Source organism: Mercenaria mercenaria, chromosome 1 (assembly GCF_021730395.1).
Source record: "Mercenaria mercenaria strain notata chromosome 1, MADL_Memer_1, whole genome shotgun sequence".
NCBI classification, from domain to species: Eukaryota; Metazoa; Mollusca; class Bivalvia; order Venerida; family Veneridae; genus Mercenaria; species Mercenaria mercenaria.
The window spans coordinates 106,012,351-106,030,299 of NC_069361.1; the positions used below are offsets into that span (position 1 = coordinate 106,012,351).

General features: G+C 35.8%; 1 protein-coding gene across 2 annotated transcripts; it reads right to left on the minus strand.

Moving 5' to 3' along the window:
- Positions 1–995: 995 nt before the first annotated feature.
- LOC123545332 (uncharacterized) lies at positions 996–6,404 on the minus strand. 2 transcript variants are annotated; one of them, XM_045331662.2, is made up of 4 exons: positions 6,162–6,404; positions 5,548–5,928; positions 4,839–5,270; positions 996–1,557 (listed from the first exon to the last, which is right to left on the minus strand). In XM_045331662.2, exons 1-4 carry the CDS (start codon positions 6,373–6,375, stop codon positions 1,109–1,111), a joined length of 1,476 nt encoding a protein of 491 aa, XP_045187597.2. In that variant the 5' UTR covers positions 6,376–6,404; the 3' UTR covers positions 996–1,108. The 2 variants fall into 2 exon arrangements, with proteins under 2 accessions (XP_045187597.2, XP_053375733.1); XM_053519758.1 differs by having other exon boundaries at positions 5,488–5,928.
- Between the last annotated feature and the right edge of the window lie 11,545 nt (positions 6,405–17,949).

A 17,949-nucleotide genomic window follows, 5' to 3' on the forward strand; every position in this document is an offset into this window, starting at 1 on the left:
CTAGTGACCTACTTTCACATTTCTCAAGCTACAGCCTTCAAATTTGAAGCACATGCATAGTTCTGTCTACCAAAATGAACTTTGACCTTGAAATTGATCTAGTGACCTGCTTTCACAATTCTCAAGCCACAGCTTTCAAATTTGGACTACATACACATTGTTTTGTACCAAAATGAAATTTGACATTGATTTTGACCTTGAGCTAGTCTTGAAATATAGAACATTCAAAAATGGCTCAGTGGATGGCGCCAAGATCACTCTGTAATCTCTTGTTAGGTTAATAGGATAAAGGTCAAGGTCAGATTAAACCAGAATGGTAGAACTTTTGTTTACAGTGAGCATATAATTTCTGTTCCTTGTGCAATTACTGAATGCATCAAGGGGGGCATTTTGTGTTCGACGAGCTCTTGTTTAAAGGCATTTATATTCAACTGATTATTCATGGTGTTTTCAGAACTAAGGATTCCTATGGACTATTAATTGTTGTGTTACATCAATGAATGCTTGAATCGATTTTGCTAGCTTCGTGAAGACGGTCTGCCCTAAAATCTTTCTGAGGAAATGGAAGTGAGACGATACGGAAGCGGCTATCAATCCATTTAGATTTAGCTCAAATTTGCGAAAAAGGTGAACGGTTAAGAGACACTTTTCTGACCACCACTATTTTTGTCTGGTCACATGCATTCAAATATACATATATTTTAGGTCAGTCAAAAACAACAGAAACGACAGGCTAAAAACGTCGTTTGATAAAAATTGTTGAAAGAGACATCAAACCCGAACATACGTACAAGCACACGCACGTGACAGAAGTATCATCAAATTACTAGGCATCAAGCGAGGAAGCTAACAGTACCATTTTTCACGTATTTTGTATGACATGGTCAGGAAGTGAACCCTCAACATGCCGCACTAGAAATTGGCGCTCTACCACTAGAATACTAAGGCGGTTTCATATCAGTGTGAAGGAAAGTTGAAAAATAAAAACAAATGTGCAATATATTCATGGAATCTTTTTTTATCTGTTCTAAGAACAAGTCAAAACATCGATAAGTTTGTTATGCTGATATACCTTCAGTTCCATCTACTTCTAACTTTTGTTCTGTTTTTACCAAAGAAGAAAGCCGGAAAAGGTTGTCGTGTTGTGATAATTTATCGCTGTACCTGAAAGACTGCCAACCCTTACCAATACCCTGTCGGAACGTTTGCAGTCTACGATTACTGAATTAAACCCCTGATCAAAGTGGCTGCTTCCCATCTGGTTATTAACTCCAGCATATATAGGACCGACTAAATTGCCATTCTTAACAATATCAGTTTCCCTTTGACTAGAGTTGACCATCAAAGCTGACTGAAAAACATAAATCCCATGAACAGGACAAGTAAATGTATGTGACCCAATGTCAAATCCATTTCCTTCGTTTAAAGACGCCCTGTCGAATGGCACAGCTACTTTTTGTCCGATTCTACCCACATCAGTAGATAGATAGGCATTGAATGCAATTTGGGTAGGGTCAGTGTCAAGCGTTCTTTCTGCTAATTCTGGTGTAGTTAAGCCTGAAACAAAAGACGTAAATAAATGAAAATTAACAAGAAATAAGAGAAACATAGTTCAGAAAAAATAATCTTGTTTTAAACGAATCATATCTATTGTCCCCATCATATAAAACCTGTTTTATTGCAGAGGTTTGCATAATGCAAAGTATGTGAATATGGTAGGACGTGTTATGGACTATTTTAATATGTACATATTATGACTAGTATTATTATCATGTATTGGTAGTTCTTTTTTATTTTCAGATGTTAATAATTTATTTTAGATGAAGCTTCAAAACTGGCCGGCCGTCGGCTGTAACCGGCCACTGCGCAGAAACACTCTTTATTAATGCCGGTGTTAAGTCAATTTGCGCAAATACGGAAGCTTTCAGTCTGCCATTTTTTAAAATTTGAAAATCAAGTATCTTTAATACGTTTTCAGTATTTTAGTGACAAATTTAATTTTAGCAGTAGTAACTTATCTATATTTAACATTTGTCATGTATGTTTTATTAAAATTTCAAGGTCGAACAAATATAGTTTCGATGAATCAAGTTTACATTCTTATAAACTGATATCGTATAATCTATGTCCGTACACGCTTGAGGGAGGTTGAAGATGTTGCAAATCTATTTTTAAAGTGGCCGAGTAAGCCCGACGAAATTTTTACAATTCTTGTCAACTCAAACACTTGCAGAAACAAGTATTTAAGTGAAACAAGAGCTGTCTCCGTAGGATGACACATGCCCCCGATGGCACTTTGAATGAATAGTTATGGCCGATGTTAGAGTTTAGGACCTTTGACCTACAGAGCTGGGTCTTGCGCGCGACACATCGTCTTACTGTGTCACACATTCATGCATAGTTATTTTAAAATCCATGCATGAATGACAAAGATATGGACCGGACATGCCCATCAATGCACTATCATGAAAAATGATCTTTAACGTCTAAGTGTGACCTTGACCTTTGAGCTACGGACCTGGGTCTTGCGTGTGACACGTCGTCTTACTGTGGTACACATTCATGCCAAGTTATTTGAAAATCCATCCATGGATGACAAAGATATGGACCGGACACGCCCATCAATGCACTATCCTTTAATGTCTAAGTGTGACCTTGACCTTTGAGCTATGGACCTGGGTCTTGCGCAATGCACGTCGTCTTACTGTGGTACACATTCATGCCAAGTTATTTGAAAATCCATCCATCGATGACAAAGATATGGACCGGACACGCCCATCAATGCACTATCCTTTAACGTCTAAGTGTGACCTTGACCTTTGAGCTACGGACCTGGGTCTTGCGCACTGCACGTCGTCTTACTGTGGTACACATTCATGCCAAGTTATTTGAAAATCCATCCATCGATGACAAAGATATGGACCGGACACGCCCATCAATGCACTATCCGTTAACGTCTAAGTGTGACCTTGACCTTTGAGCTACGGACCTGGGTCTTGCGCACTGCACGTCGTCTTACTGTGGTACACATTCATGCCAAGTTATTTGAAAATCCATCCATGGATGACAAAGATATGGACCGGACACGAAAATTGCGGACAGACCGACAGACTGACAGACCGACAGACCGACAGACAGACAGACGGTTCAAAAACTATATGCCTCCCTTCGGGAGCATAAAAAGTACCTAATGACTTTAAATATTATAATGGTATCTATATCAAAATATAGTATTTACCGATATATAAATAATTGTTTTATTCAGAAGATATCACACCTAATATCTATGCATTAAAGATCCAACTTATTTTGCGCTAGTTAGTGTTAATTGGCATTCATCGAGTTTCTGATATTATCATCTAGTCAATTTGTAGGTAGAAAAAAGTTAGAAATTGTCAGTCTGGATTCCCAGGCTACTCATTGTATTGGGAGAGCAGTGTTGATTATTATCTTGGCGATCTCGTTCCGAACCCCAAACTGCTTCATTTGTTTCTATGAGTAATATACATTTTTTTGCCCATATATGAACAGAACATATTATTACGTCTACTTTGTGTGATTTGATACATGAGTGGCCTAGATGTAATAACACGTTTTGGAGAGTTGTAGGCCTATTGCATTAGTCTTTGGGACATCACTAATTCTATAAAAAAAAATATTTCATTATTTTTTGGTCTTTTAGATATGAGTCGGAATTTAGGTAGTAACCAGTGTCCAAAGGGGCCTCCGTGACCCGAGTGGTTGAGGTCGCTGACACAGAACCACTTGCCCTTCACCGATGTTGGTTCGAGCCTCTCTAGGGCATTGAATTCTTCATGTGAAGAAGTCATCCATGCAGCTGGCTTACGGAAGGTCGGTGGTTCTACCCGGTTGCCAGCCCGTGATTAAATAATGCGTGGAACGGCACCTGGGGCATTCTTCCACCATCAAAAGCAGAAAAGTCGCCATAGGACCTATAATTGTGTCGGTGTGACGTTTAACCCAACACTCCGGTGTTCGAGGGTTGTTTACCGGGTATGTGTTGCATATTTGGAATTGAATGAGGAACAAGTAGCAGCATTTGAGTTTATGTGCGACTTTTGCTGATAAGATTTAGGATAATGACCGTGCTCTATCTACAACTTCTTCCTTTCGTCTACATTCTTAAATTCTGAAATTGATTCGTTAAAGGATTTACGGCATATCACGTGTTCTACATGTTCGTTCTTCCCAATTTACAACGTAGATATGTTTCAAATGAATTTTAAGTGCTTAATTTGATTCATTAAAGAGTTATTACATGTTTTTATCAAAAAAGCAATGTTGTTTTTGTTTTTAAAAAACTTTGACACGGCCCGTGAAACCCTACATAGTGGCCGAACAGCCTCGAAAACGGCAGACATGGGCCGATCATACCTGACAGTAATCACCTTGACTGGTTATCAATTCGTATAGTAATGTTTTACCACAATTAACCCCTGAAAATGTGCGGGACAGTCTGATCTATATTTAGACTCACTAGAATACGAAATCGAAACTAGAATGTGTGCTATTTGGTTTTGCATTGCTTAAACGGCCGAATAACCCCCCCCCCCCCCCCCCAAAAAAAAAAAAAAAGACCTGAATAAACTTAATGGAACTTTGCTTTTTACATAGCATGTGAGTATATTTGATAATAATCAAAATAAGACAAAGCACACAAACGTTTGTTTAACAACAGACGCATAGCAAATGAAAAAAACACTATTGATAAACTTAATAATTAATAATATTTGTTGTTATGAAACGTCTAATATATACGGTAGTTAGTATGACTAACAGTGGTCTCTTTGATTTTGCTGAAAAGTCAGAATACCTACCTTCCTCTACTGGCCACATAAGATATCCAGAAAAGGTTGTGAATTCATACTGCATGACGGATTTTCCTCGACTTACTTGCACCCAGACATTCTGACCCTTGCTGCAATGTATAATTCCAGCATTGAAGCCTTGGTCATGTTGGTCGTTGGACTGTCCGTCTGCAGCTGCATACATACGGACAAACTGTTCCCCATCTTTCACTATTTCAGTCTCAATAGCTTCAAAGTTAGACAGTACAGAAGACTGAAACATGTATATTCCATCCACAGGACAAGTAAAGGTATTACTTTGGTAACCTTTGCCTTCGTTCAAAAGCACTTTGTCAAACGGAATAGTTTGTTTAACTCGAAGGTCGTTGATCGTCTCTCCCAAGTAAGAATGAAAGGCCACGTTCGTAATGTTTTCGCTAGTATTCACTTCAGTCGGGGACGCTGAAAATACAAATATTTTGATAGTTTGTAAATTAGCTTAGTTTGTCAAAAATGAACACTTTTACACAAATTACATCTGAGTGAACTTTTTTTCAGTTAAAATGTGTATATATGTATTATTCTACTTTTGTCATTTTAGATAAATTTATACTCATATGTATTAAGCGCAACAAATTTTAACGTAACGCAAATCTATATATGAACGTTTATGTCTTACCCCCAGTTTCCCAAAGGAGATAGCCAGAGAACGTTGTAAATAAGTACCTCACAGACGTACCCAGATTGCCATTCACTCTAACCCATACCCTCTGATTTTTTTCGCAATTTATGATGCCTGTGTTGAAGCCTTGGTCATAATGATAGCTAGTCTTAATACCAGACGAATACATGCGGAAAACAGGGGTACCGTCTTTAACAACTTCCGTTTCAGTATGGCTGTTTGCTTCACTCATTAAAGCAGACCGAAACATGTAAACTCCACTCTTAGGGCAAACAAACCTATGGAACACTGGATCAAACGCTTCACCTTCGTTTAGAATAACTTGATCAAATGGGATCTCTTCATAATCTCCAAGACCGGCGATATCAGTGGATAGAGTGACATAAAAAGCCACTGTCCCGTCAGCATGTCTTCGGGATTTCTTGATTACCCGTGACACTGAAATATAGAAATACGGATACTAGAATAACTGACTGGTAGATTATGTTTCAATGTAATGGATTTCTAGTATCCAGTTTCTAATTCAACAATACACAAAGTTATGAAAATAACTCTCTGCGGCCGACGTTCTTCTTTAGGCAAAAAGGTAATGCGAAGAGTACCAAGTGTAAAATATGCGGAATTATTGAACTGAAAAGAAAAAAGACTAAATTCTACATATTGATATTCACCATTGTTATGATCCGACAGTTTATTTTCTCCTTTGTTCAGTAGTCCAGTTCTTGATATTCCTGCTGTGCTACCGTCCTGTTTTGGGAAATATCTTTCTCGTACAAAATGAAACACTGCACTCGGACTGTTGATTCGTACAGATTCTATTCCGGACCTGAAAATAAATAAAATCCATATAGTAGAACATATTGTCATCGTGCGCAACGCATCCATCTTTGTGCAGTGAACGTTTCAACTTACGACACAAGACAGTGATACTGATAAGAAAAATCCATACATTGAAAAAAAATGTATTTAAGCTCGCGCAATAGTGCAAGCTTGATAAGGACTTTTTAACAGATTTGTCATATACATGAATCTTATCTTGCTTAGTTTAGATATATCTGTACGTTCATGTCGTCCGTCGTCAGTCGTGCGTCGTCCGTCAACATTTTCTAAAAACAATCTTCTTCTTGAAAACCACAGGGCAGAATTACATAAAACTTTACAGGAATGATCCTTGGGTGGCCCCCTTTCAAACTTGTTCAAAGAATTGAATTCCATGCAGAACTCTGGTTGTCATGGCAACCGAAAGGAAAACCTTTAAAACTTTAAAAGTCTTCTTCTCAAAAACCAGAAGCCCTAGAGCTTAGATATTTGGTGTGAAACATTGCCTAGTAGACCTCCACCTAGTTTGTTCAATTCATGACCCCGGGGTCAAAATTGACCCCGCACCAGGGGTCACATGATTTTTCATAGGAAAATCTTAAAAAATCTTCTCAAAAACCAGAATCCCTAGAGCTTAAATATTTGACATGTAGCATTGACTAGTGGACCTCTACTAAAGTTGTTCAAATCATGACCCCGGGGTCAAAATTGACCCCGCCCCAAGGGTCACTTGATTTTACATAGATTTGTATAGGAAAATCTTCAAATTTAGAAACAAAAAAAAAAACCAGAAGGCCTAGATCTTAGATATATGACATGCAGCATTGCCTAGTGTACCTCTACAAAATTTGTTAAAATCATGATTCCAGGGGTCAAAATTGACCCTGCCCCAGGGGTCACTTGACTCTACTTAGATATTTAACATGTAGTATTGCCCAGTACACTTCTACAAAATTTGTTCAAATTATGACCCCCCCACCCCTGGGTTAAAATTGACCCTGCCCCAGGGGTCACTTGATTTTACATAGGAATATCTTCAAAAAAGTTCTTAAAATAAACCAGAAAGCCTAGATCTTAGATATTTGACATGTAGCATTGCCTAGTAAACTTCTACAAAATTTTTTCAAATCATGACCCCCGGGATCAAACTGACCCCGCTCCATGGGTTACTTGATTGTATATAAAAAAATCTTCAAACTTTTCTATGAATAAACCAGAAGGCCTAGAGCTTAGATATTCTTAACATGTAGTATTGCCTAATACACTTCTACAAAATTTGTTCAAATTATGACCCCCCTGGGTCAAAACTGACCCTGCCCCAGGGGTCACTTGATTTTACATAGGAAAATCTTCAAAAAATTTCTAAAAATAAACCAGAAAGCCTATATTTTAGATATTTGACATGTAGCTTGCCTAGTAGATTTCTACAAAATTTGTTCAAATAATGACCCCCGGGGTCAAACTGACCCCGTCCCATGGGGTTACTTGATTGTATATAGAAAAATCTTCAAACTTTTCTAAAAATAAACCAGAAGGCCTAGAGCTTAGATATTTGACATGTACCATTGCCTAGTAGACCTCTACAACATTTGTTCAAATCTTGACCCCTCCAGGGTCAAATTGACCCAGCCCCAGGGGTTACTTGATTGTACATAGGGAAATCTTCATAAATTTGCTAAAAATGAACCAGAAGGCCTAGATCTTAGATATTTGATATGTAACATTGCCTAGTAGACTTCTACAAACTTTGTTCAAATCATGACCCCCGGGGTAAAATTGGCCCCGCCCCAGGGGTTACTTGATTGTACATCGGAAAATCTTCCAAAATATTTCTAAAAATCATCAGTTTGACATTTGAAACATGTAGTTCATATTACTCAGGTGAGCGATCCAGGGTCATCATGACCCTCTTGTTTTGTTTGTACAAAACTTCACTGGTTCTTCACTGGTCTTCTCAGGCGGAATGCATTTACATTGCCAGATTAAGGTATACTCATTATAAACTAGTACCTAGCTGATCCTACCGTTTGCTGTGAGCCAAAACGTCCACTAGATAAATAATATTTTAGTCTGGGAAAAAGAAAATTGTCACATGGATCCAGGTCTGGGGAATAAGGTGCCGGTGAGACAACAAAGAACTTTTCTAGTCCTTTGAAAATTCAATAACAGCGGATGACTTGTGGGAAGGGTCGTTTCCATGCAACAGAGATAGTACTTAACGACTTAATTAACATTTCTGGGGTTTATCTATCAAGTAAAAATTTTCCGCCAGAAAAATTTCTCTTCAACATCGCTATTTGAAAATCATGAACACGTTTGCTGAAAATTATGGAACAAATAATGTTCTTGCCACTGACTGTCCTTCTCGGAATGCTTGGTCAACGGCAAGCATTCATTTCCCAGTTTTGTTGTTTACTCAACTTGCTCAAAAAAGAAAACCCAGTTTTCATCTCCTGTAAAAAAGATTAGACAACATGTGTTATTTTCTCAGATTTAATAGTCAGTCAATTAATGAGAAATTTTGCAGAAATTCGTCTCATTTTAATGTATGCCTGAGAATGTAACACATTTACAATTGATACACAAATGACCCATTCCATTTGACGAACAGCCTTGCATCAAAACCTTTCCTGATGATAGTTTCAGACGTTACGCTAGAATGACGCTCTGAATAAGGGCATCTTTTACTAAGTCAGTATCGCATTTATATTTACTCTTTCTACTTTCATATAGAACACTATGCATTAAACAGCTGCCGATATATCTGTTTGGCACATACGCACAAAAGACAGCCGGCCTTTATATATAACCAATATTTCATTTGCTTTCACGCTTCTTTTTCCTACCGTGTTTTGGGTAAATATCAATTACTGGATACATAATTAATCAGTAAGTTTTGCGACGGCTGTTATACATGTATACACATGTATTTGATATCAGTGTGCCGATAGTATTTTGAAATTTATAGTGTTATAACAGTTTTTTCCTTGACGTGCAGTATATGAACATAGCTGGGTCAATAACAAGTCCAACTTCATGAGAGGGAGGTGGTCTAAAAATGTGCACATCCCAAACTATATACCAAAATGTTTGTTAGACCCTACAGTTTTCAGAACTAGTTGATACCAGATGGCACCTGATGAGCAAATACCTCAAATTCAAGATGGCGACCAATATGGGTGCCGAAACTTCCAAATAATGAATCTGGGGTGTCATTACATCAAGACGAAAGTACAATGTAGGGTCATTTATATTCTTTATATTATTTGATATTCCATTATTGTAGAAAAACAGGATTTCCTGCAAAACAAACTAAGACAGACATAAGCTATAACAATATAAAATAAAAGCAAATGAAATCAAGTTCATGCAGTTAATTAGCAAAGAAAGCTGTTCTATATGTGGAAAATATTCCTCTATGAAATTATAACAACAGCTGACAGACTGGAAAAAAACAGCTGATTGAATATTCATGAAGACTAGACTGAAAATATTAAAACCAAACAATACTTATTCATGAACAAGGGACAGGACAATCGACAACTTGGGATTTATCTGAGCTGGAAAGAGCTGCAACACTGCAGAAAGAAGTAGGAAGGTTGTAAAAACTACATGTTCTTCGTTTTATGAAAATCTGTGATGTGTAATGTGTATTTTTAGTTTCTACCAAAACGTGATTTTGACAATGTGAGATTTAGTGTGCAGCCAATCAATAGAGTCTACAAGAATATCTTTTGGAAGCATAGGATGCAACCAAGCAAAATAATAACAGACTCGGTTTGATTGAGTCATTGATATTGTTTGAAATGTTTTTCTTTACTGTGATGCCTTGCTGTTCATTATGTATGAGCCTAAGTATTGAAATAAAAGTTGAAAAAGTTGAAAAAAAAAGTCTGTTCATGAGAGGTAATGGGAAGTTCAACACCCCTGACGCCCCCTGGCACCGGCTTAAGTAGACTTGTTTATCATTCTTTGCTGTATCAATGGTTTTAGGTATGACAATATCAAATATTTCCACTATCTGTGACACATATGAAACACCCATGGAAATTTGCATGTTTTTGACAAATTTAAAAGTGTCAAATTAAATAGAAACTAACTTATATCGAGCTTAATGAGAAAGCTCATGATATTTCAAATAGGTATAGAACGAATTGTCGGACGTTAGTAAAGTAAACTATTAGCCTAGTCTGTGTTGAAGTAATATCTACGTATGGAAATAAAATAATAATTTTTTTCTAAAAAAAACTTTTTCAGACTTTTGTTTGTACTTTACGAATAATGCTTTTATGTAGTAGAAATGTTAAGTTCTGGAAAAAAAGATATTTGTGATAATTCTCATTGTGTGATTTTTGACATTTCATTGCATTTGTGGGTTTTTTATTTCATTGTGACTCAGGCTACGTAGAGTTTCTAAGTTAACATCGCCATTCATAAAGAAGGATTGTGAATTATACACGTCTGTTTGTTTGAAACTACGTGTTTTCATCCAGGACATATAGTCAAGAAACATTACACTGAGCATAAACATAAAAGGGTAGCAGTAGCTTGAATTTGGATGTTATATTCGACTAAGAGCAGATTTTGCCAAGCCTGGGTCATCCGCGGCGCACAACGAGTGTAATACTATCCGGTAAAATCTACTTGAGCCGAATAGCAATATTTAGAGGGTGAAAAGGAAATGTCAACAAATCGACAATAAATAAAACATACAGTAAGGTTTACTTTACTGACTTAAATTAACTTACTTTGGAAAATAAAGTCGATATCCCATACAAGAAATATGATTTTATCGTGTCTTTTTTAGGGAGTTACCAAATAAAAACTAAGTCTGTTAGAAAAAGTGAACTTTCAACATTTTGCACTTATTTTTTGAGGTCACACACGATATGTACAAATAACAAACTTTTGTCTTACCTTGAAGCATTTAGAAGACTGCAAATTGTTCTCATTTTGCCAGTACTATACATTACACAACAAGACAAGTAGAAGACTAGCATAAAAACACACAACGTCACTTTTTAGAATGGTTTATCCGGCGGTTCAGGAGAAGTTGTTTAAACGTATTTATTAGCTCGACTATTCAAAGAATAGTCTAGCTATTCTACTCACCCTGGCGTCGGCGTCGGCGTCAACCCTTGGTTAAGTTTTTGCATGCAAGTACATACAGCTATCATTTAAAGGCATATTGCCCTATGTAGTTCTGGGACGGTCTGTGTATGAAAAGAATTGGAACCACTGCCTTACCCTTACATGATCGTAAGAGGCGACTAATAGGGTCTTAACACTTGGTTTTGCAGTAACTCTGTGATTCCAGCAGGTATGCAAATTTTGATTTCATACCTCATGTTTTTATTTCGATGTAAATGAGATGTGAAACCAAAATTTGTAGTCCTGTTTGGCGCCATATAACCTATACTGTGTTGGTGCGCCGTAAACCCAAATAAATAAATAAATTTAAAGGCATATAGCTTTGAAACTTATTTATTCTTTTTCTAGGTCAATTACCAACCTCACTGGGTCAAGTTCCATAACTCTAACATGCATTTTTAGCAAATTAAGGAAATTAGAAAATTCTGGTTAAAGATTTACATGCAAGTAACTATCTCCAAAAGTAATGCAGATATGGAATTGAAACTTCACATGTGTCTTCGGGGTTGTAAAACTAGTTGTAGCACCAAGTCCCATAACTCTGACCTTCATTTTGGCCAAATTATGCCCCCTTTTAAACTTAGAAAATTCTGGTTCAAGTTTTGCGTGCAAGTACATACAGTTATTACTAAAAGGCATATAGATTTGAAACTTATTTTTTCTTTTTCTAGATCAATTACCTACCTCACTGGGTCAAGTCCCATAACTCTGACATGTATTTTGGGCAAATTATACCCCCCCCCCCCACCCCCATTTGGACTTAGACAATCCTGGTTAAAGTTTTACATGCAAGTTACTATCTCCAAAACTAATGCAGATATTGAATTGAAACTTCACATGTGTCTTTGGGGTTATAAAACTAGTTGATAGAATCAAGTCCCATAACTCTGACATGTATTTTGGGCAAATTATGCCCCCTTTTGGACTTAGAAAATCCTGGTTAAAGTTTTGCGTGCAAGTACATACGGCTATTACCAAAAGGCATATAGCTTTGAAACTTATTTATTCTTTTTCTAGGTCAATTACCAACCTCACTGGGTCAAGTTCCATAACTCTAACATGGATTTTGAGCAAATTATGCCCCCTTTTGGACTTCGAAAATTCTGGTTAAAGTTTTACATGCAAGTTACTATCTCCAAAACTAATGCAGATATGGAATTGAAACTTAACATGTTTCTTCGGGGATATAACACTAGTTGATAGCATCAAGTCCCATAACTCTGATATGCATTTTAGTCAAATTATATCCCCTTTCGGACTTAAAACTCTTTTGATATTTAACATTTTGGGTAATAATTTCCTGCTTCTGTGACAATATTTCGAATAGTCGAGCTTGGCTGTCTTACGAACAGCTCTTGTTTCTTCTGTGGGCTATATGACTGATAGTCTTGTGTTGTTTTCTGCGTGTCTTGGCTCAAAAAAGATTTAACCAGACATGCTATCGAAAATGTTTATTTTTCGTCAGACAATGCTAGTGGCACATATTAATGATAGTTCACTAGATATTCCTAAGAATTGGGTGCACTAAACGACGTCTGATAATTTGCCATTCTTGAATAATTCTCAGTTGTATGGAAGACTTGAATTTCCTTAAAAACCATTGTATTAACCTAGCGTCTTAAAAACCCAAATTTGAAAACAATTTCTTATCCTTTAAGTCTAATTATTTCATTTTGACAGTCCTTAAATAGTCTTGAAAATGTTGATATTGTAAAGTTATTGCACTTTATAGTCGGCAACATTATGATTTTGAATATAACCTACTAAATGATGAAGGGCAACTTTTTAAAACAAGATCTTTTATGGAAGAGACACTACTAAATTTTCCTCGAACAAAGTCGATAAAAATACACGGCCATTATCCAGTGAAACAGAGGACAAATTCCACATTCTCTTGACAAAACAATTTAGTTTTTCACTAATTTACATTAATTCTGTGAGTAGCTTAAGCGTCATCCTGCAGTGTTTGTATAATGTTTCTGCTTGAATAAATTATATTTTGCTGTAGGTTATAATTAGGTTTTCACATATTTGTTTCGAGTTTTTTTTTAATTTATGAATTTAGTCGGTTTATCCTCACATGACGGAAAAAAATGCGGTGAATTTAAATGATTCTTTTTTACGTTCCTAAGCCACAATGATTGTCTGTTGTAAAGTGGTTTTCAAAACACATTTAAAACTTCGATTACGTAGATTTGAATAAAGCTTAAATTTATATTCAGTCTTAAAACCGAACGAGATAAAGTTTAGTCCAAAACATGCGGACATTTTACTTCGATCGTACACTAGTTAATTTCTGCAGAGCTCTAGCTTCTTGTCTTTTTCTAAAGAAAAAAGTTAAACTTGAAAACATATCGTTTAGTTCTAGTTTGTCTGTAATACCCAAAGATGCTTCCTTACCTTTTTGGTCAATTATGAATTGATTAAGTATCAAAATTAATGTGCGCTGAGTTCTTAAGAGCCAGTTTTACATTAAAGTAAAACACAATTTAGTAAATTTTCTATTTCATGAAGTCAGTTGCGTCGAATTTTAAAGTCGTCAAGAATTGTATAGGTTAAGCGTCGCACCTTTTTTCGGAATCATTTCTAGCGTTTATTGATTAAAACCAATATACTTGTTTTTTTATACGAATAAGCATATAGTTATAGTTATTTTAGTAAAATGCATTAAGTTTGCTCGTGTACCCGCCCGCTTAGCTCAATAGGGAGAGCATCAGTCTCCGGATCGCGGGGTCGTGCGTTCGATCCTCAGGCGGGGCGTATGTTCTCCGTGACGATTTGATAAAAGACATTGTGTCTGAAATCATTTGTCCTCCACCTCTGATTTATGTGGAGAAGTTGGCAGTTACTTGCGGAGAACAGGTTTGTAGTGGTACAGAATCCAGAAACACTAGTTAGGTTAACTGCCCGCCGTTACATGACTGAAATACTGTTGAAAAACGGCGTTAAATCCTAAACAAACAAAGTTTGCTCGTGTTGAGGACTTTTTTTCTACATACTATGCTTTCAAAGGCTCTTCATTCATATCAGATTTAGGGAGCGGTCGCAAACAGAGACCTCTGCCAAGATTCAGTTCTGTTATTATTTCTGTACATATTGGGTCATAAAGTCCGTTCAACAGTTGTAAGTTAAAGTTTATTATAAATCGGTGCTAGTGGACGTGTGGGGTGTAACAATAAAAAATATGGAAAATATCTTAATAGGAGAACGCAGCCACAACTTTCTACAAATGGTTACTAGTATTGAACTAATAAAATGCACACACGAGTGTAACATATGGACTCAAATATACATTCTGGACCAATCACAGCAGGCCAACCCCTGTAAATTTTAACTGGTTAACTCGCACCAAACATCACTCTCAAACAGAGGATACTTTCAATTTTGTTTAGTTGCGTATTATTCTTTCAAAGGATCTTCTTAGATATTATATTTTAGATCAGAGACAACATTTCTTGCAATATAGCTGTGTCAATGGTTTCCATAGACAGCATCTTTAGATATTATATTCCGATTCGAACTAAAGGAAAGTTATAATACGGTATCAACCATACCATTGTTGTAAAACGATATTTACTTGACGACGCGTATGAAACGAATTTACCATAATTGGTCATTTGAAACAACAAGTATATAAAACTCTATTGAAGTTGAAATTATGTTAATAAATTTAAAATTGGCATGTTCGAACTACATGTGTTTATTTCAGGTGGAATTAAATTAAAACAAGGTTTCCTTTAACTTGCAATAGAATTTATTTTGAATAAAATAAACAACACGCAGAAATACATTCTTTCTGGTCAATATACCTATTATATATGTTGGATCAATACATGAGATTCTTTTTGTACTAAATGTACACCGGTATAAAGGGTCGGTCATAAGATTAGCATCTCGCAATAACATCACAGAAATATTGTTTAAAATACCGAATAACACGTAGAAGTATAGGAAATACTGAAGATTTCTATAATGCTACTTATAAATACGGTCGTGTAACATTGAAACATGGCACGAATTAGGAATGAGGTTTGGAGCAACATTAAGAAGGTTAGGTTAAACTCAACGATCAATTTTTTACTCCTACCGTTCCAAAGGGGTGCCTAAATGTGTTCCTTTATTTATTCGTTCCGTCCTCGATGTCAAGATGGTTTATTTTGTCTAACATGTTATGTATTAGCCTTACATACACTGCTATGGGGTAGCAGCTTGATTCTTTGAACCCGACATTGTATCATTGTTCTTGTTATATATTTTTGATATATAACCACAATTAAAGATTCCGTGTTATTTAATTTCAAACGGATAATTTGCAGTTTCCTCGAATGTACTTTTGGCTTCATTATATCCTAAATAGTAAATATTTCAGCTTGTATCTTATTTCACTTTGATGTACCAACTTTTAACATGATCGAAATATTTCTAAAATGGATTTCTAAGTTTAAATATTAATCTTTACAGTGTAGCATTTTGCATTTACGTCTTCTTTTTTCATTCCGTGATTTATGTTTCTTAAAAGTTTCTTTTTTTATATGTTCGACACGTTATGACATCCGATAACCTTTTTCTGGCATTTGCTAAGCGCACATGGAATGGAAACATATAAAAACAACTTAAACTTTTGAACCTTTCACTGTGAGACAATAAAAATGAAAGCAACATTTAAAGCAAGCTTAACGCATAATTTTATACATTTGTTTTGATAACTTTCGCTCCTAAGATGTACCTAGCGCACAGAAAGCTGAAACATTGTTACTCAACAGTTTAAAAACATTATTTGGTTGCAGTGCTTTTCCATTCAAAAAAGTCCACAAGATAGTTTTCCAGTTAACTGGAGTTTTTAAAGAAAAATGTCGGAGAAAATTGGAATGTAAAAAAAAAGTTTCTAAGTAACAAGGCAAATAACAAATGACGTCATGTTAAGATGCGCCCTAGTAAATTTACGAAGTATGATGTTCGCTCTGTGATGTATGACGGAACTTTATTCAAACTTCTCTGAAATAGTGAATATTTCTCGCGAACTGTCGTTTACTTCTTTAAGTGCCGTATGACGGATGTAAAATCTACCCATACTTTGAGTCAGTGTTGTTACATTTTCTAGTTCTTTGGGATCATGAAGTACAAATGCCCTATCTATGCTTCGAAATACTCTTCTTATAGATTTTATTAATGATATTTTCTTATTGGTCTGTTGCAACTTGCGTGTTATACAATTTTTAAAACAACAAATATTCAAACATTCATAAATAAATAAATCAATCAAAATATACATTAATGAACATGGGCGTTACAATATTATCTTTCACTTTGATTTTACCACACTTTGAATAAAGTGACACATCTCCCCCCTAGTACAAAATTAGTTATATTGTAAAACAGAAAGAGGTCGCTAAACACGACAAAAAGGAAAATATTGCCGGCTCAGTTTGATTGAACCTATTCGTGGACGGTAGTGGAAATGCATGCTACCGCCCACGCCCTTTAGCCCCGACTTGAGCAGAATGTCTGCATAAATAGTTTACAAAAACACACATTGAATAAACATATACTTATGTAATTTAAATACCTATTGAAAGTATCGTGTCAAAGCATGATATCAAAATAGCCCGCCACTGCTTCTCTCGGGTATTTGGAACGTTTGAAATTGAGATTCTCAAAATAATAAGTGTGTCGACCTGTGACCGGTTCAAACAAAGGTAAAAATTCAATTTTATTTGCCCATAGAGCTGTCCTGCATAACAAATATGATTAAAACAATCCCTTCGAAAGTGAATTCTTGCATCATGATATAAATAATAATAACTCACATTTGTTTCACTGTAAAGAACATGCACATCAAATGCCTTGCATAAAATGCCGAAGGATAATAGACTGTTGGTCCTAACTTCTCAATTGATAAAGATGTAATATAGATTGGATTTTAGGTCAAGATGTTTAAATTTGCAGTGCAGCTGTTGAGTAAATGGTCAAGTTACTGACAAAAGACTTCAGCCTTATACATTGCTGTAATATTAGAAAGTTACAGGAAAAGAAAACTATTGGTGTCAGCATCAAGAGCACCACTGCATCAGATTAACTCTCTGTTCTAAAACGACTGTTAATTTTTTAACAGTGTATGTTTAATGTTTAATGTCTAATGTTTATAAAGTCACGGAGATAATAGTAGTCACATGAAATAGGACTTGAAAAATGTTTACTTATAAAACATAAAAATAGGCATTGTAATTTTCATAAGATGTTATACATATGACATCAATAACTTTGAATTACTGGATTCACCACTGATGGCTTAAAAGCGATACGTCGACCAGAGGTTTTCATTTCGTCATTTCCGTTTCAATGTCTTCGTTTCCGGTGTTTGTGTTTCCAGTATCTGTATTTCTATTGTCTGTGTTTTTAATGTTTATATTTCCATTGTCTGTATATCCGGTATTTATGTTTCCATAGTCTGTATTTCCATTGTGTTTTGATGTCTTGTGTTTCAGATGT